This window comes from Apteryx rowi, unplaced genomic scaffold (assembly GCF_003343035.1).
Source record: "Apteryx rowi isolate R43461 unplaced genomic scaffold, aptRow1 scaffold_5, whole genome shotgun sequence".
Lineage (NCBI taxonomy): Eukaryota > Metazoa > Chordata > Aves > Apterygiformes > Apterygidae > Apteryx > Apteryx rowi.
This window is the reverse complement of record NW_020450760.1, coordinates 8,281,297-8,301,831: the sequence shown is the minus strand read 5'-3', so window position 1 is coordinate 8,301,831 and position 20,535 is coordinate 8,281,297. Positions and strand designations below refer to the sequence as shown.

At 36.2% G+C, this 20,535-nt stretch overlaps 1 protein-coding gene across 1 annotated transcript in view; it reads right to left on the bottom strand.

The window, feature by feature from the left end:
• Window positions 1-20,535, bottom strand: part of TTC7B (tetratricopeptide repeat domain 7B) — a 137,454-nt gene that overhangs the window by 15,904 nt on the left and 101,015 nt on the right. Inside the window, exon 18 of the mRNA XM_026079525.1 lies at window positions 18,189-18,391. Within this exon, the coding sequence (XP_025935310.1) occupies window positions 18,189-18,391 (203 nt within the window). The remainder of the gene's footprint in view (window positions 1-18,188; window positions 18,392-20,535) is intronic.

Below are 20,535 nucleotides of genomic sequence, written 5' to 3'. Positions count from 1 at the left end.
GACAGAATCCCAAAGAAGCTATTGTCAGCTGTCAGGATGAACTGTAACCTGGACCATGAAAAAAAAAAAAGAAAAGAAAGAAAAAAAAGAAATGGCTCTGCAGCTGCTAGAGGTCTGCTTGTTCATCTTTTGCACATTTGTAACCACTTGACAACATCTGCCTTAGTGTATTACCAGCCCCCTCATTTAGCATATAAAGGGTTTTGTTTTTAAACAAGAGCCTCTATACTTAAAACCAGTGTTTAAACAAAGTCACTTATTTTAATATAGCAAAACCCACTTCCCAGCAGAGCAACTTTAATTCGGAAACCAAGGCAAAAGCAGATCTGTCTTTTAGTAGGTCAGATATCCTCTTCTGGCAGGTAAGTATTTTTTTGAAGAACTACCTAACAAAACCTTTGTCCATCTAGATATAGAGCTTAGAAACTATTTTTATGCTAAGTGTATTCTAGAGAAGAAATATTGAACGTGCAGGTTTTTTTCTTTTTTTACTTCTATGATCCTTTACTGATAAGGTCCTGCATTATACTTCTGTTCCATTACACTCATGATGGATTATTTTGTCTAAATATATGTTATGCTACCAAGTCATTTAGCTAACTAACCTAATGTAGCAGAATACATTACACTATCTTCTTGAATCATTTTTAAAAGCTAACTTTTAACACTTAGCTCCATGAGCACTGACCCTCAAAAAGCCTGATTTTGTTTTCTAATGATTTTGTCTCATATTCCTACAGCTGAATATCTGTAAATTCTCTCTCTCATGTGGACTTGCTGATGTCTAATAAAATATCTGAAATCATGAAGCAGTCTTGGTGGTCCTTCCTCTTGTCTCTATTTTCATAAACCTTGCACTAGATGATTTAAAAAAAACAATTTCCTCTTCTACCCAGATGAAATTTGCTAATAATGAGTTTAGTAGTTATGACAAAAATACACAAATAACAGTGATTTGATAAACCTGACTTCCTAAGGAAACCAGTCATAAAAAGAAATTTGCTACAAACAGACTGTCAGTAGTGGCTGAGAGAGACTGACCACACAGAGCAGCAACAAGTCATTTCACCAGCCCCACTGATTAAAAAGAACAATCAGTGAATCACAACCTGGAAAAAAACTGGAACTGAAACGTTAATTTCAGACACATCTGTAAAAAGAACATTAATAACTGTGCTAATGAAGTTTGATTTCTGGGATAAGAGGGAAGCACCCGAAACCCTCGGGATTTTTCTGTATTAAATGCCACTAATTCAAAGCTTTTAGAAAAAAAAAAAATCCTAAGAACCATCAAATGTGCACATCCTAATGGGCCTAATTAAACTGTGCTATATCGCACAAGCACTTTGGGCAGTATTCTTTCCTCACAGTGCTTTACTTTTAACACAGTGTGAACAGTGTTTGTGTTTTCATACTGCTGCCAAATAGGTGCTTTGTTATAGGTTTGCTTTGCTCAGGTTATCTGATCAGTAGCTGCAAGGCTGGAGATAAGGCAGAACTTCAAGGTCAAATACTTTATGTGAAGATATATGGGTATGTACACTTCATTTTAACATCTCAATGCTTTGCTAGTATCTCTTTTCCCTTCAGTTCTAAGCCTGTCCCTGAGAAAGGAGAAAAGTTGTTTTTAAAAAGCAACTTTAAAAAGAAATTCAAGGGTATTCCTTGAAAGCCAGCTTCCTTAAAGCACTGCAACAGCACCTATTATTATGCAATGCTTCTCAAATTTGCATGAAAAAGCCACATATATGTAAAGCTAGATACTTACATTATGTGTCATGTCAGAGATCAGGGGAAAGAGGCTGTAAGAGCTTTCTTACTTCCCAGAGACTCTGGTAAGTACATTTTAAAACAATGCAAGTACAAAACTATATTCAACCTCAACATCTGGAAAATAATAAATATTTACATCCATTTTGACAAACGTAAGAATTGTCAAGTTATTAAACTGCCATCTCTTGTATAGCTCTCACTCAACACAGAGTGGACGCACAGAGTTGTGGTTTGCATTGTGTTACCCAAGAGATACCCTGCCCCGAGGATATCACCTCTCTTTAGGAAAAGGCTGGGCTGAGAAGTCTACTCAAAACTATATATGATGCATATAATGGCAATAATTAGAACAAATAAACAACCTAACCCCCCAAAGGTAATATATAATACTGGTCGGACCTCTGAATCCAACATGTAGCTGCGTGCTATACATGCAGCCATACACAAGCATATTACACGTGCTCACCAACTATAAATATCTTCCAACTTCCAAGGGCATAAAGATGACTTAGCTCTTTTCTGTTCAAGCCCAGACAGAAGTCTGATTTGTAAGACAGGAGGGTATGTCAAAGCACGGACCTGAACAGAACACCTGAGAAAAATTATCAGCCTATTATAACAAAAGCAGTAATCCTGTTTCCTTCAGACATCTATATCCACAACTTCATGTCTAGTGCTGATAACAAGTAGGCTTTTCTTGAATTTTGAAGTTTCCACCAAGCAATAATGCCTAGTAATATAAGAAAGATCAATCTACAGAGGTAATTTGCCTTTATTGCCTGTAAAACCGCATCACTATAACATGGTGCCAAATTTGACTGAGCTCTCAAAACCAGATCAAATAGGAATCGAAGTACTGATACCGCAGATATTTCTGAAACAGTCTGCTATTCACTTGGAAACTATCAGAACAGCCATTTCCTTCACCAAATGTCTCAGTTGCAATGACTTGGGAATAACTACAATCATGGAATGAAACTAAGACAATGTTGACAAGATCTTCCAGAAAGGAGAATAGTTTAGGAAAGGGAGATGCAGCTAAATGAACTGATTTATTATTAAAAAGTATTAAAAGTTCTGCAGTGAATTTGGGACAAGGGCCTCATTTTACTTGGTGCGAACCAAAATGGCTATCAAGGAGCTGCAACATATGCCTTCACTGCACACAAAGGCAATAACTATCACAAAAGGCCACTTGCACTGATAAGTGGCATAGCCGCTTGGATCTACATTTAAATAGGAGATCTATCAGTGACAGAGTATTAAATTTAAATATCATAAAGAAGAAACCTTCTTAAAGTTTGTTGATCACTTGACAAGGAAAACCCTACAAAAACACCCCCTGGAACACCCTTAGCAGGCAGCAGGAATATTGATGCTGCTGCCAAAAGAGCCCTACACGATTAACTGGTACATTTGAGATCCTCGTGGGGAGGATCATTTTCTTCGGGGATCAAATGGACGGGAGAGAATAAGCATGGAAATTAAAAGTGAGGCTCATGAATATGATGCACAGAAATAGAAATCAAGAGGCTTGTATCATATCAAATGCTACGTAAGTCACAACCTCTATATCTCAGTTTCCCCACTTTTTGAATAAATAATACATACTTCAGAGCAAAATGTACTTGAAACTTAACATGTTTACCACTCACTCACATGCAAAGCCTTAGAACAAATGTTGAAGGAAGGAATGGTTAACAGTATGGCAGTAGGGGAAAAGTGGAATAAAACACAATATGTGTTTATCACAGGTTAGACACTAAGCTAGTATGGCACAGTATTTGATTAGATAGATAATTCCAGCCAAAGAAAAAAAGTTGTAGAAATAATTTGACTGGATTTCAATGAAGTATCAGAACAGTGGCACACAGGAAAACAAACTGAACTAGAGATGGCACTGCCTGCAGTAAGAATGTAAAAATGAGTTAAGGACTAGCTGAGAAGGAAATGACTCGTTTGCAAATAGGGATGGAGAAGGTTAGCAGACTTCAGGGTTTGGGCTCAGGGCCAAACCTTAGTTTAATTTACAGTCTTAGCACACATGTATCAAGAATGTGCTGATGAAGTGCGGTTGCAACAAAGTTATGGCACAGAGGGAGGCCATCCAAAGGTTTTTAGTAAAGATCTCCTGCAGTCCAGAACTATGGTCACAGTGGTTTTATTTGGAAGACCATTCTCATCTCCCATTTCCTAACTCTAGTAACAGAAGACAGCAGTTAGTTTTATTCAGAGGAAATGTAGCCTCATTTTAGTGAGAAAAGAGAGTGAATGCAGCACTCAAGGTGGCCAAACAGTCTAAGACATGTCTCCGTTCCTCTGATGAGGAATCAGGAGATGGCAGCTTTCTCAAGGAGAGTAGTTGCACATAATGTTTTTGATGATATTTGTTGATGCCTGTCAGAAAATACACATAATATAAAGAATAATTGAAAAATAACCACTAAATCTTATAAAGGAATACAGTTCTCAGAGTCAGACAAAACATTACACTTCAGATTTCCCCATGGAGTTAAAACTCACTGAAATAATTGCTTTATTCTATTAGTTGGATCATTTGGGTGAAAAAAAAAAATAGCCTGACATCTATGCACTAAACTTAACGACCAGTTCTTTAACTCCATCTAAAATGAGTCAGCTAGCAGAAAACAGTCTATGTTTAAAGAACACTGATTTTGGAGGAATTGTACTCTGCTCTTTATACATAATAAGTTGGTTGAATCCCTCCAAAGTGCAAGACCCAACTCATCTTTAAACTGCGAATCATGAGCAGGAAAAGAACTGCTAGCTACTATAACTGACTAGCAGAATAGTAAAGCTTCAGTAAATGGAAAAGAGGTCTTCAAATAAAATTTGAAATAAGATGAGTTGGAGAGATAAAGAGACATAAAAAGACTGTTCCAGACTGTAGATTTGCAGAGAAAACTCTGTGCCAGGGCAGACAACTTATCTTTGGAATGCAGCTGTTTGACACAACCCTAGCAAAAGAAAACATTAAAAAATTTTTCCTGAGGGATCATTGTTTCTAGAGCTCTAGTTTTGCATTAAGGTAGGCCACTTTCGCCTTCATGAGCATAAGATAAAACAGTTCTTAAGAACAAGTTGTTATAGCTTCCGGTCATTATAATTGAGTAGGTAACCTCTGGTCCCCTCAAGAGCAGTCTGTTGTCTTGGGAAACAGCATACATTAAACAAGCCAAGTCTCTCTGATAGATGTAAAATAAATACAGATAAAAAGGTAATCTCATCAATCAACTAGAAATGCACCTGAGAGCTGCAAGAGATTTATAGCAAAATACATGCATTGATAACTCCTGTGCAACTTTACAATAATATGTTATAATAAGAGACTTGGCTGAAGAATAAAATCTCAGATAACTGCATCTTACAACAATGTAGCCAACTATTTCACACACATTTATTAATGTCATGTCATGTCTTCAAAAAATATACATAGAATGTTTTGTCTCATTCAGATTGCTGTTGATGATAGCTTTTAGATATATTTCTCCAGTATGCAGAGTTATGCACTGCAAGAAAAAAAAAGACAACATGATAGTTGACTTCATGTCACAAATTTTCCTTGTAGTTGATGCATTCTTACCTACAGAATTCTATAACAGAACTTTTCTCAGGAAAAAGAAAATATAATAATTTCATTTTCTTTTTGAAGTGAGTTGAGGATAGCTGCTCTCAGCTGCCCTTTTTATATCCTTTATATTGTCCCCCCAAATAAATGCTTTAAAAATATTTATTATGTGAAATTTAATTATAAATGATTAGTTGCCAGATGCTGCCCACAAGCAAAAGCCCTTAGAGACTACATATAGGCAAGAGAGCCATGCATACCAGGTGCCACACAGCTCTGAATGCTGTGCAAGTTCTCAGCTCCAGCTATGAAGTAACACTTCAATAATTCAATGAGCACAAAAATGCCCAGGGAAGCAAAACAATCATAATTAGCCCAGTGCAGAGTATGGTGGAGTGACCTATTTAAAAAGTGTTTTGCAAGCAATTCTCATATCAAAAGGCAATCACGCAGAGCAAAATAAAAGTTGTATCTTCCAGATCCATGCAAAAAAAGCACGAGCGAGTATTCATGAAAAGGGATATAACAGACCATGAAGAATACCAGGCTATAGCATACACTTAAACTCTTCCAGAGCTTCTATCATTTCTGTTTTATTCCTTACTCAAATAAAGAAAATTTTAATATTAAGAGCACATAGTAGCACTTTACTGACACAGGGCCGCCTGGCCATATCCTGAATTACTGGTCTAAGAGTGGCAATGTTTGTGTTCTGTTACGCTAGTCTTCCTTGCTAGCATTTTTCCCCACAAGTAAAATCTGGCTCCCTACCCCCCCACACTCCACCCTCTTTTCGGGGGTCAGTAACCCAGCAAAAGGCACAGAGGGAAGGGCAAAGATTATACTCAATATCTGAATATCAACAAATCCCAAAAAATGATTCTAAGGCCTTTGGAGGGTAAAATCCATAAGGAGGTGGAGATGATTTTTTTTTATTAGAAGTTTATTTCCTGTCACTTCTAAAATTCGTAAGTGAATTCTTGAGTTTGTATCTCTCAGCAAAACTGGACATACATAATCCTAGAAACATGCATGTCCCCTGATTTTTTTTTCTGGAAGGACTTCATTAGGAATTATTGTTTCTAACACCTAAAATACAGCCTTAAAAAGGTATATTTTTCATTATGCTGTGAACAGATGCTTTCAATAGCTTACTGGTAAAAGCATAACCTCTACTTAGTAATATGAACCAAGGAGGTACCTCCCATGTAAACAACTGTAAAAAGTCATTCACATTTTCTGTTCTTTAAATAATATTAGGCACACCTTTGTCTATAGAAGCCCCGATGTAGATCGTTATAGTATTCTTGAGTCTCCTGTGAGAAAGCCATCAGGAGAGAGCCAGAAGCCCAAAACTTTAATTTGTGGAGTTCTTGGTTTTGCCATTGACACTTTTCTATGGACATTCCCCATCCATATCACATGAACAGGCTGTACATGAGGAGGAGCTAATTCAAAACACAACTGGAAATACTCTGGAATCAACTGGCCATCCTTGCAGTTCTGTTGCATCTGCATCCCAATAGGGCTTAAAAACACATCATTAAAGCCTGAGTATTTAAACAAACAGCAATATCAAACATGTAAAAATGTCAGACTGGCAACAGCTGAGAAGGCATCTTTGACAACTAGCTATCACAGTAAGGCTCACTTTATTGAAATTCAGAGTGCTGCAGTGCCTCTAAGACAACCACCAACCAACAACAGGTAGGTTACATGGCAGATAGTTAGGCAGCACCTCACTTTTAAAGTGCAAAGACAGCAAGACATATCCAAAATATTACCAAGTCAGGTTTGTAGCAGACAATATACATATATACTATAATATATAATATTTGTGTTTATTAAACCAGTGGATACAGTTAAGAAAAATACTAATCTTTGCTCTTTCATGATTGCTCATGGGAAACTTGCTACATAAATGAGGCTGGAAGAATAAAATTTATGTTTCATAGATTTTACCAGGGGAAAAATAATAAAAAAATCTTCCTAATAAGGAAGGCTATAGCAAGATTTTGCCCACAAACAAGTGCTTCTATCATTTTGCCTAATAAAAGTCATTACCTCTATCTACAAACCTTGTCTTGGTTATGCCTCAGAATCGCAGAATAGTTGATGCTGGAAGGGACCTCTGGAGAGCGGGTAGTCTAACCCCCCCCAGCTCAAGCAGGGTCACCTAGAGCAGGCTGGTCAGGGCTGTGTCCAGTTGGGTTTTGAACATCTCCAAGGATGGAGACTCCACAACCTCCCTGGGCAACCTGCTCCAGTGCTCAATACACATCTTACGCATCTGAAATAATGTTAGCATTACACAACTGGTATGCAATTCTACTTCCTTTCCTCAACTCTTTACATGTCAACTATTTGAATTGACAATTTAGGGCAGGTAATCCATCCTCAGACAATTTGTACTAACATCTAATAAAAATAAAGCCCTGATCCAAACCGGACTCTTATGACCTTTGAATTTTATCCATCGAGATTTTGACACTTGGTTGATAGCTATCAAATAATGATATTTAATCCCTCTTTGCTGTATGTGAAATGAATTGATAGTCTACACTCAGCTGATGATAACAGAGCCCAATCCAGAGATATTATGCTATAAAATGTGAATCAAAGTTTGAGAGGAACAGTACTTTTACTGTGAAAACTGACAATGATTCTGAAAGTCTTCTAAGCTAAGTGAAGTAATTTTGGAATAATACTACACACTGTAGATTGACCTGCTGCCACAGCAAATTTTGATGAGATACCTGATGAGTGGAATTCTATCAGTTCAACACAATATGATCAAAACACTGGAATGATTTGTGATCTGCCAGACAAAGAGGAGTTATTCTAGCCAAAGCATCTCTTACTTCTGCAAGGGTCTACCACAAACTTTTTTTTTTTTTTTTAATTGAAACTGAAATGATAAAATAGTTTCTGGCAAGCTGAGCCCAAATTGATAAACTCTGGAAAATATCTATCACACAGATAATGTGAAAACGCACAAAAACAGAGCCAGAGCTGAGTCTACCAGGTCACATCTCAACTTAAAAAAAGCTTTTCAGTTCAGATAGACACCTTCTTTGAATTAGAAATCTCACTTAAGAAGTTACAGAAAACTGCTTTAAACATTGCTACTAGATTTCCAATGAATACTACGCAGCCCAGAGGCTTGCATTCTCCATCTTACTTGAGTTTTATTCAGTGCATAACAGCATATGCTGCACAAAATTCAATTACCTTTACAACTTTTGATAGTACCAGGTGGTCTAAATTAAACAGCTAATTTAAGCTGAGCTGCAGCATTCCTCTTGCACTGGCTGTCAGCTGAGGACAGCACAGACATCCTTGAAGTTGAGACCTGTTCAAGAGTCCCTACAGAGCTCAGTCTCAGATGGTGGAAAACAGAGTGGAGGCATTTCCCTGCTGAAAGATCCATTCCAGCTTTGGCTGCTGTAAACCATTTGGAGTAAATATAGGGTAATATGAAAAGAAAGTTCCATTGTATTTTATGAAGCAAAACCTACATTTTTATCAGCCCTGAAATATAAGACTTTCAGGAGCACAGTTCTAGGGAGATCAGCACAGACAGTCCTGCCCGAGTAAACAGGAGTTCACAGCTTCGAGTTACGAACAAGTATGTACTGTAGATTCCCAAAGTAACTTTGTTTCAAAAAGAACAATTAAATTTTAGTTTAAACTGAAGTTTGTAACAATAACTGTTGTCAAATATTGCAAAAAGTAGATCTGCATTAAAAGAGCATAGTAAAACTCAGGTAGAGCATTCATCTAATTACTATATTTGAACTCAATAGCATTAAAAATAAAAGGAGGTAACAACTTCAAAACAAATGCAGAAAAACTAACTGTCCTGATGGTCCACCTTGATGGATGCTTTGTTACATTTTAAAAGCTAATGACTAGGCAAGTTGGCGTTATGTACTTTTTATTGCATTAAGCACTGATGCCTTTCTGTTGTAAGGCTCAGATAGGAAATAATATTTTCAAGGTCTTCAAGGCAGAAAAGAATATAGCCTGTGAGCGGCACAGGGCAGGTGAAGAGTTTAAAGTGTATGGAAACTGCCCTTGAGTCACTTTACTTCAACATGTATCTTCCAGTTCAAAAATGCATAATAGAATTGCCATCATATTTTCAACACGTAGAATGTGGCTACTTTAAAAACCAGGATCTGACAGTGGTCAAATCACAGTAAAACATCTTCATAAGCAGGAGTAAGATTTAGACCAAAAGTGTATTTTACTTTCTCTGTTTTTCCTGAAATAGTCTTGAAGTTTCTGAAGGGCAACATATTAAAAACTCACAATATTTTACTAACAAATCTAAGAAAACAAAATTACCATTATTTTTCCATTCTTCTTCAAGCACCACCTGCCTAAGAAGGCAGTTAAAAAGAGAGTCAAATGAACACTGAGATTTGTCATTGGCGCTGAGCTCTGTGGTTATCAGTTACAACACAAACTAAAGGAACCAGCATAATATGCTTAGAACAGGCCTAAACCAACAACTTTTACAGTGCAGTGACCTGACAATAAAATTCCTCAAGAAAATCAGTGGAAGTCCCAAAATGAGGTCTTTGTGAAAGGAAAAATAAATATTAGAGAATATCACCTTGTGGAGGGGAAAAAAAACCAGTTAGTTTGGGTGTTTAGTCTTTCTGTTCTTTAACTCCTCCTACCCCCTTTAAAAAGGGTCTGAACTCAAATTTCTGTCTTCTCTGCTTTTCCCTTCTTTCAGTAAGTACAACATTTTTGACAGGTTTCCTCTGCTCATAAGCATACACTATCCACACGTACTGCCAGGCTTCTTTCTGGCAAAGTATTTTGGGGGCTAAAAAAAGATACAAGGGTGAATGTAGTGAAAAATAAATAACAGTATGTTTATAATTGAAAGGTAAAGGGCACACAATTAATTTAAAGAAATCTTAGGAGATCTGACTCAATTGTGTTTAATTACAGAAATCTTTAACAGATATCTAACAGATTAGGGAAGGTAATTCTTTAAGATAATTCTTTTCAAAAACTCATTTCTATACTAGTAACATTGGGTAAGTAATTTCATCCTCTCTGTTTTATTTTTCTGGTTTTAGAATCTAAGCTACTGATAGGATTAAGGGGCAAGTGCTATGATGAATTACTTGATGTTCGAAAAATACTGACATCTTCTAAGACTGTAAGTATTTACAGATGTTGGAAAAACTATTCCATATAAAAGCTGAGTTTAGCTAAGAGATTTTCAGCCTGAGAGAGAATACACAGATGTGTTCCTGAACAATGGGTGAAATTTCAGTGCCATTTCAGGCACTACTGAATGATGGCCCGTTTCATGACTTTTCATGACTTTTCTAACATCATCAATAACGGCTACTTTTCACAATAGTGCTCTGACTGCCAGACTATTTTTTATTATTATTATTATTATTATTATTTTTTTTTTTTTTTTACAGAGGAGGAAAACAATGACAAAAGCAGGAAGGCAGCAGTAATGCAGAAATCTGGAGGTGATGATAAATGGGTAGGGAGAATGGAAAAAGTTGTTCAGAGAAATCCATTCTGGCCCAAATCAGACAGATGACAACCATACATCAAGTATATGTAACATCCAACTGAAGTGCAAATCATCATGTTTCAAACTAATCATTAAACACAAATTTAATTTTAAATTTCACTGGGTTTGGTAAAACATGATTTGAAATACTGAACACAAAGAAATTAGGTACTTTAAACCTTTAAAACACAATGTTGCATTTTTTTCTGAAAATACATTATACAGCCCTCAAAAACAAGTAAAGGACACTGCATTTGTTCAAAAGCATTGCTACTGCACTGTAGGGGGTACATTTAATTGATACTGCCATGTTACTGCTTCAGTCTTGACATCTTGCTACCAGTTGGGTCTAGCCAAATAGTAAGCTGGTATAAACCCCTGGCTTGGAGAAAATTGCAGTAATGACAAATGGTAAAAAGGACCTAGAACAAGGCAGATCTCAAAATGAAAAAGGCCTGACAGAATATAGTAAGTGAATGTATGGATAAAAATATTAACAGTATGAGGAATAATTTAGATGAACAAGCAACTAAAGAGAATTTTAATAACATTTCTCTTTGAAAGAACTAGTTACTGTTATTCAGTTGGCCAAATAACACACATTTTAGAAGAGACTGGAGTAGGAGTGAATATGGAACAAAAAACCACTGCCCCCTGCAGCTAGGTTTCTTTCAGAAAATCCAGATCTTTGGTAATTTAACAGTATAATCCAATCACTTCAATTTGCCAAGAAGTTTAGTTGAATTTAGGGAAAAAATAGGTAAGCAAACTGTCCTTTCTTCATGGATCAACTCCCCACCATTTGGTGTCATGTTCTCTTAGGCACTTCTCTGCTAATGCAAATATGCAAGAAAATCCCTCCTTCCAAACCCTCTTGTTTATCATTATCATTTCTTTAGTGAACAGAAAATTTTCACCACTCAACTGCTCCAATTTTCATGCCATCACTAAGTCCTCCTGTTTTTTTCTTTTACTACATCTTTAAAAAAAAGGAATAAATCAGTGCAGAACTTAGAGGTAGCAGCATAATTAATAATCCATTTGGTTTTATAGAAAATTGAAACTTTAGACAAATACAGTGTTTAAACAGATCTGAACAGTTAGTCAATAAAAGGTAACTACATTCACATAATAGATTAGACTTCTGCAAAGGGCATGTCTTCAGGGTCACATTAATGCAACATGGAACCTGCACTTGAGACAAATGCACAAGTCTTTATGCAGAAACTCCCAAGAACAGGACGCTCCGAGTAAGTCACAGTAGGAAGCATATCAGTTCTCAAGCCACAAGACTAAACTCGCTAGTCTTCATGCATTTCATCAGTAATTATTTAATGAGGTTGCTTTCGTGCTTTTAATCATTTGGTCTCACAGTAACAATCTTTTAACAAACAGATGATGGAGTAACTTCACAAACAGCCTCTCAGTTGAAACATCTATGAGCAAACTTTTGAACACGCTCCAACAAGGTAGTTTAAACCATTGGCTAACCTGCACTGGAACAAAGCACAGGAGAAGCTCTTAGACTCAGGTCTGAGCTGGGAGATATCTCCCACCAGCAACTGCAATAACACACCTTTTGGCACTGGCCTCAGCTGAAAGTGAGCCTCTTTCTTTCCTTTTCAGCACAATAATTAAATTAACCTGTTAAATTTTGCACTAGAAGGGAGCACAGAAGGAGTACTCAGAATCACAAGTGGTTCATAAGCAGTCAAAACAGCCTCTGATTTTCATTTGAGCTATGTGTAACACCGAGGTGGGGTCAGTGTGCAATAGCCCATCTGATGCAGGCTCATATTTGGCATGTTGAGAGGTACAGTATGAATGTCTTTGGGATCAAGGAGTTCAGCTGCGTAGATACGTTCTTTGACCCACATCATCATTACTACTTATGCTTGAGAAACAACTTACATAGTCTGATTTTGTACAGATAATTCCTGCGTACCTTCAGCCCTTCCAAAATCCCGAGCTCTACCTCCCCCTATAAAAGCTCTCTAAGTCTGCTCCCATAAGGCCTCTAGTTCCTCCTCACATTCAATATGCACCCCAGAAAAACCTCAGTATACACCTCTGCCCCATCAATATTGACTAGGCAACAGGCAACATGTATTGTGGCTGCTTCCTAACTACATGCCTTGATTAGCCAGCTGGCAGACCTACATGAAAAGATGAGGGTTCAGTTTTTCCTGCAGCTCCCTCCTTGGTAGAATGTGAATTGAAAGCGCTTTTCTCTATGCAATGATTCTCAGAAAATACACAAATACATTCCAAAATCTTCTTCCTCCTAGTTAGCTGAAAAGTTACTAAAAATTTAGGCAGGGGATATATAACAACATATAATCACATAAGTCTTTGTAGCCTCAAAACCTTCCTCTAAAGGCAGCACTATAAAATAATCAGTGTCAGATGAGTACTAGAAACTGGTGAACTGACTGCCAGGGCTTAAAGTAACACAATCAACTCAATTATCTGCAAGTGGTTTCTCTAGATGGTTTAGATTCAGATTTGATTCAGTGCCACTGATTTGGCTTTGCTCCTGAAGCACTCCAACCTGCATAAATTTGTGACCAGTTGAGCTCCCAAAGCAAGTGACTTGTTTTTGCATGGTGCAGAGCACAAGGTATTTAAGCCTTCAATACTTTAATTGGTTCTGGACTGAGCCAGCTGAAATTTCCTTGTAAATGGATTCTTTACCTTGGGGGTGCAATATAGTTGTACACAGATGAATTCAAATAGAACTAGCTCAGGTTTGGCACAGTCGAGGCTAAGCTACAGCCAACAAGCCCAGCCTGACACAAGCTGAGTCCTGCAGGAGTCACCCTGGAGGGTCTGCCCAGTGCTTCCTAGCAACTCTATTATTTGGAAGTTTCTGTTATATGTGGCAACCACAAACAATGAGTAGCTAACTGATCATAACTGGGAAACATCATCCAAAAAGGAAGTACTAGTGAAGTTCTGAAACGGCTGTTCCCAGCCTCCTGACACTCAACATCTCTGCAAATGACACGATGAAAACAGTTTGCCGACAGAAATTGATTAAATGATAGAGTAAAGGTCCCCCATAGAGGTAGATTTGGACTGTTTAAGAAGACAGCACTTCAATTATGCATTTTTGCATACCCAAATACATCATCACACATGGACGTAACAATTAAAATAAGACTAGTACAACCTTCTGAAAGTTGAGATATATGGAACTCCTTGGAGAAGAGTCTGAGCTGTCATATTTCCGATCCTTTGCCTGATCCACTGAAAATGCTGATAAGCTTCTTTGACATGAAAGTATGGCGTACTAACATATAATAACCCCTCTTAAAACACTGCTTTATGAAATAAAGAGTACAGTGCTACATAATAGAAAACTAACTCTGAAGACGACTTTCTGGCAACAAGTGACCAATATAGAGCACAGTTAAGCAGCCTACAAAGTCTCACTACTAAATGAAGATCCCAGTGCTTCTTTCAGTCTTGAAAAAGACACTACAAACAAATTGTAGGAAAACCTAGACATGTCACTGTCTATCACACATTACTTCGTCTGTCTTACTGCTTCCTATTTACTCATGTGGCGCACACAGACATTCACGGTTTCAGTTATGAAAGACTCAAATCTGTGATTCAGCCTTCAGATCAGCATATAAATACCCCTAGTACGCTGTGATGGTGTTATTTAATAATGTCTTTATAAATACAAAGTATATTTACTATTTCACATTTTGCAGTTGTTATACAAACTATAACTTGTATTTTATCACAGATTAAGTGGAGGACTTTGTATTTTGATTCATATTTACCTGAAAACTGAACAGGAGGATTCCACTCCAAAGCTTTCATTTTGCATGGTATAGAAAGGGTCCAATAAAAACATACTGCTAAGTTCTTCAATGCTTAGACCCATGGTTCTCATTCACCATCACCTTTACCCTTCACCAGGCACTTGCAGCACAGGTGTTGCCCTACAGTATTCTTCTTATCACTCAGTTACATTTGTACATTTCAGCCATACTAGTTGAATGATAAAAACTGTATTCTACTCCAGGAAAAGAAAAAGGCTCTTTAAAAAATAGCTGACAAAGTGTCTGGGCATAAACATAGGGAAAAAACATTATTTCATAAGGAATGGAAGCTGATTTCAGTGTTATAGAGCATCTACCTGTTCAAAACTCAAAAAATAATATTCCCATAGAAACTATATTCCCATGGAAAAATACAAACATTTCTAAATTTTACTTAACTGACTCCTTTATTCCCTTCTCAAGCCAGCACTCCAGCTGAATTTTTTTGTTAAAAAAAAAGACTCCATTTTAGTCACTAGATTCATGTCAACATTTTCATATAGCATAAATGGATTTTTTAAATGAAAAATGAAAACACTGAGAAAACTACTAGGCTATGGAGAGAGCATCCTATGCCAATTAATAAGAGTTGAGCTAAACACTCATAGTTTACATTTCCTAATTAATGTATTTAGTTTTTTCTACCTTCATTAAACTAGCTTGCTCACTGTAACTCTTATTCTACTCCACATAGAATCCCACTCTATTCTTAGACACTTGTTTCTAATTCACTGACACTATTTTATTTTTACAGGCAATTTGATTGGTTTTATTTTATGAGATGGTCTTGCCATTTTTACCAATTCAAGATGTTTTATATTTATGCATTTAAAAGTAAAACCTCTTCAATATTTCAGAGCTGACCAATGTTATCACAATCATGTCAACTCTCAGAATTCAAACTTCACAAAAAGGTTATCCCAAAATTTTTCAAAAATGCGCACATTTCAGGAACACTACCAATGGACATCATAAACTGTAACTCATAAGCCAAGCAAAGATGACAGAAATATCTATGTGTAACAAACTAGTAAATGGCTTCATTTATGGCACGCATCTTGATCAGTGCTGAGAATCTATAGATATCAATTGTTCTGAGGCTGCAACTGAGATGGTCCAGTTCCTCTTGGGCATGTTGGAAGGGATGGAGAAGTCTGAAAGCATCAAAGCCCTTTATTCCCCACTCTGGAAGGATCAAAGTTTGAATTAATCTAGCCAGGATTAGAATATTTTGCTGTAGGAAATTACTATATTCCAGAAATGAGATTATGTTAGTTAAAGCATTCTTCTATCAATTTATGGCACAACTTTCTCAGTAGACCCTATTCAGGAGTAAGTACTAAACAAAGTTTTGGACAAAAAGTTGCACTGAAATAAATTTAACCCATATAGTAAAGCTTCAAAGTTTTATTTCTTTCTTTTTCTTTTCTTTTTTTTTTGTAACCAGAGTGATGTGTTATCACTGAAAAGATGGATTATAAAAAGAGAAATTTTGCTCATTCCCAATAAGCCATTCTTGTTCATACTAATGTGAACAAAGAAATATTTTATTTGGTTGTTGCTCTTCTCTACTCTAGCCAACTATACATAATATCTGAGTCCTAAAATCCAGATTTATGAAGTGCTAGCATCAGTAAATTTTAACATCAGATTCAATTAAATGTCAGATGTCACTCATTCTAAAATTTGACCAAAACAAAAAACCCTTCAAAACTATTTCAAATTTAGCTATTTCAAGTATTTTACCTGAATAGGTAGATATGCTAGATGCTACAACTTTCTGGGCCAACCTTAGATCTCATCTTTTCCTCTTTTGTTCATTTTACACAAAGCTATTATATTCTATACTTGATATTTGCCAAAATAACAAAGTTCACCAAAACTTATTAAATAAACCTAAGCTCTAAAGTAATTGATATGTTGAAATAGTAGCATTTTATATTACTTTCTAAGCATTATTAGAAAGCCATATCAAATAATTTTAAAATATCAAATTAATCACGGAAAAAAAGTTATTTTTTCACAGAACTATGGTTCATAAATTGATAGGCAGCTCGGCGCTGTGAAGACAAAGATCACAAGTTAATGTTTCAGCTGCTGCTACAGAGTTTGATACCTCCATGGTGCTGTTACTATAACATACCTGTCTCTGAGAACACGTTTTTATAATAAATAGGTAAATAGAAGAAAACAGTGCTGAAATGTACAGACATTCATACACACACATGAGAGTGTGAACACTGTTTTCACTGAAATGCACAGGTTTAGGTCTACTGCCTGCTTTCTTCAGAAAAAAGGAACCTCCGAGCATTTGTCAATAGGCTCAAATATCTTGAAAAGTTGAAAAGGCGAAACACAAAAAACCTTCCCTGTGCTGTCTTCCTAGCTGATCTTTTGTCTCATATGTTCCCCTTAGGGATGCACAAGAAATCTCCCTGAATAATTCATAAACACCTAGGCAGAAACTACCTTATCCTTCTGAACAAAAAGGATGGGTATGAGAAGCTGATTGCAGCTGTTCTGCTGTGCTCTATCTGGAAAAAAAGAAAATTGGATCAAAAAAAAAAAAAGTGATTTTCCTAACACAGTAAGGAGAGGAAAAAAATTATCAGTACAGTAATAATAAAAAAACCTAGTGAAACAGTTGACCTATGATGATCTATTACATTAAATTTTGTAGGAAACTGGTAAAGGTGCTGCACAGGTTTTAATAACAACTATTTAAGAATGGATTTTTTTTTCTTTTTTTATATATATTATATATATATATTTTATATATATATATATATACACACACACACACATATATATGGAAACATCCAATGTTTCTACGCATATATTTTGTCATTCCTGTCCTACTTACCTGCCAACATTTTCCTCTACAAATTCATGACACAAACAACAAATTTTGATGAAGAAACATATACTTGTAATAGTTCAAAGTGAAAGGCAGTGGCAACCATTGCTGGAGTAACCAAAATTCAGCAGGTCAGGAACTAAAGTCCTAGTTTTCAGATTTTTTTTTTTTTTTTTGAGAGTTGGGGGCAGAGGGAGACATCTTTGTACTTAATGCTACATACTGCTTTGAGGGAAAGACTGATTCCCTATTTTTCCTAAAATCCAAGAAATCACATATGATGAAGGTAATCAATGTAAAGAATTCATCCTTTAGTCTAGAATTAGGCACCAGAGTAATTGCTCTTTCCTCTACAATATCTAACTTCTCTCCTACCATATGCTTCAGATCTTTCTCATACTGCCACAATCACAGAAGACACTGAAAAGATGATTGTTTTCGAAGCTATTTTGCTAAGAATAGCTTAGATCCAAATCATGTAAGCTATGGGATATCCACATGAAGTTCTTCAAGATTTCACAATATAACAACATAGGTGGAGACAAAAACACTTATTTACATGAACTCAAGACTTACCAGCCTCTGCATGCTTTTCACATGGGTAGGACTAATAGATAAGGCCTCTTCATACCAGCGTTTGGCTTCATCGATATTTCCACGAAGTTCAGCCACCTGACCTCTCATGTAGAGAACATTGTGCGACATTGGGAAGAGATTAGCTGCTTCCTGGGTACACGCTGTGGCCTCAGCTGGCTTCCCAATTCCTATGTAGACTTCAGCTGCAGAAGGAAGGAGTGAGGATCAAAGAATTTTTTTATGCTTCATCATATCATGAATATATATTATAACAGATGTTGTATTTGTATATATTGTTTCATTTCAAGCAAAAGCATTTTGCAGCTTACAAGAAACTACTATATTATTTATTTGTAATGAATTACTCTAAAGTAAGTTACTTTTCTAAATATAATAGGAGTTTACCCTCTACAACAGCTGTTCTAAACAGCAGAAAATTCTGAAATAGTTTTTTTGTTATTGATGTTAAAGGTAGTTTGGGATTTTTTTAAGCCTGTGTGTATATATATCCCAGTATTATTTAGGTGGGGGGGGAAAAAAAAAAGCAATACAAAACAGCACATGGAGATCCTTAAGGTAGGTAAGAGAAGGGAGCTAATTAAGGGTTTTTCTGAATCTTGTGTGTCAACAATTACTGAAAAAGTAGTAATTGCTCTTGCTACCATCCTTACACATGGCAAGCCTGAATCAGAGTTTCTTATATCTGAGGGGAAAAAAAATTTTTTTTCAAAGAAAAATAATGTATTTCATGAGAAAAAAAGTTTCCCAGTTAAGTTAGCAGAATGTGTGAATTTGGACATTCTGATTTGACAAAATTTATTCATATTTCCAAGCATTTTTGTCTAAGATATCCTCCAGAAACTTTCTAAGAACATTTCACTCTGTAGCTTTATAAAAGCTATTTTTAACATAAAGCACTCTTGATGAAAACAACTGGGTAGCCTGACACACAACTGTCTAAATCAGATTGATTACAGAAAAAAAAAAGTTCATTCACTCACTAAGGGAATAACAACTACCAATAGAAGTATTTGCCTTCAATAGCTCTCTTCAGGCACTCTTCAACACTGCATGTATCAATGCTTTGTTGGATTAAGAAAATCTGTTGCTGAAAGAGTGGGAGAGGAAAGGAATGGAATGGAGAAATGCAAGAAAAAGGATATTAAAGGTTCTGGGTTGGGGCATCTTTCTTTCAAATTGGTATAGTCCCCCAAAAAAGTGAGCCTCAAACTGTGAAACTGCATTCTATTATATCACGTTGTACGTGAGAAATCTGTATTATAGAGTAAGATTTAAGTCAAAGTGTTTTATCAAAAGGGCCAAGTGATCCAGCTCTGTTCAAGTTATTTTTTTCCCACCATTTAATAAAGCCCGCCAACCTTGCCTTCAAGGCCATCACATCAGGATATCACACTACAGAGTGGATCATGGATTAAGCCTAAAATTCTGAATAGTGATTAGCATCTTAGTGCCTTTAAAGAAGTTTTCTGCTAAGATAACTGTATCAAATATTTAATAGTTAGCATCACTAACTAGTCCACTTTTGTACAGCAGCATGTAAATCTTAATTTGGTGACACTGGTCAATTATTAAAATGCCTAATAATTTTCATCTTAATTTGTAACGATGACCATCAGAAAAACTGGACTTTCAGTAACAGTTGGAAAGTAAGCACAATTTAAAGGTCCTACTCAGTTTCTAGTTTCTTACTGCTTTCCTTAGAGTAATTGGCATAATTATTTTCTTTCTCCTGTGATCTGATCCTACTGATTGGAAAATAGATGTTTTTACCACAAAAGCGTGCTTTCAGGTCCTCAGCCAGCTTGGTGACAGAACTCACTCTACCGAGCATAAACAGTATGTCCATGTGGACATATGGATTAATGCAGTTTATTTTTAGAAAACCAATAAACTGCTTTTTGAAGAAAACACACCTTAGGCTATTCCAGCAATGACTTAGCTATGTATTTTCCTTATTACATGGGAAAGTTTAAGATATTTTTATACCCAAAGTACAAAAATCATTTGGAATTTGTTTCTCAAAAAAGGGGATACATCTGGATTCCTACCCTGTAAATTAACTACATGAAATGTTGCCTCAAAAAGGATATTAGGAAAAAACAAATAACATACAAGGAAAAGTAGAGGGGAGTGCCTAAGCAAAGAAAGATTAAAGATCAGAAAGGACAAAATGAGATTTCCCAAAAGTGAAGACAAATACAGTAATATTATTTGGGGGGGGGGGGGGGGGGGAGGGAAGGACTTCAGACAGATAAATAATGGGAAAAGAAAGTGAGGTTGCTACTGATATGAGAATGGGGCAATATTGACATTGGCTCCAAAATCA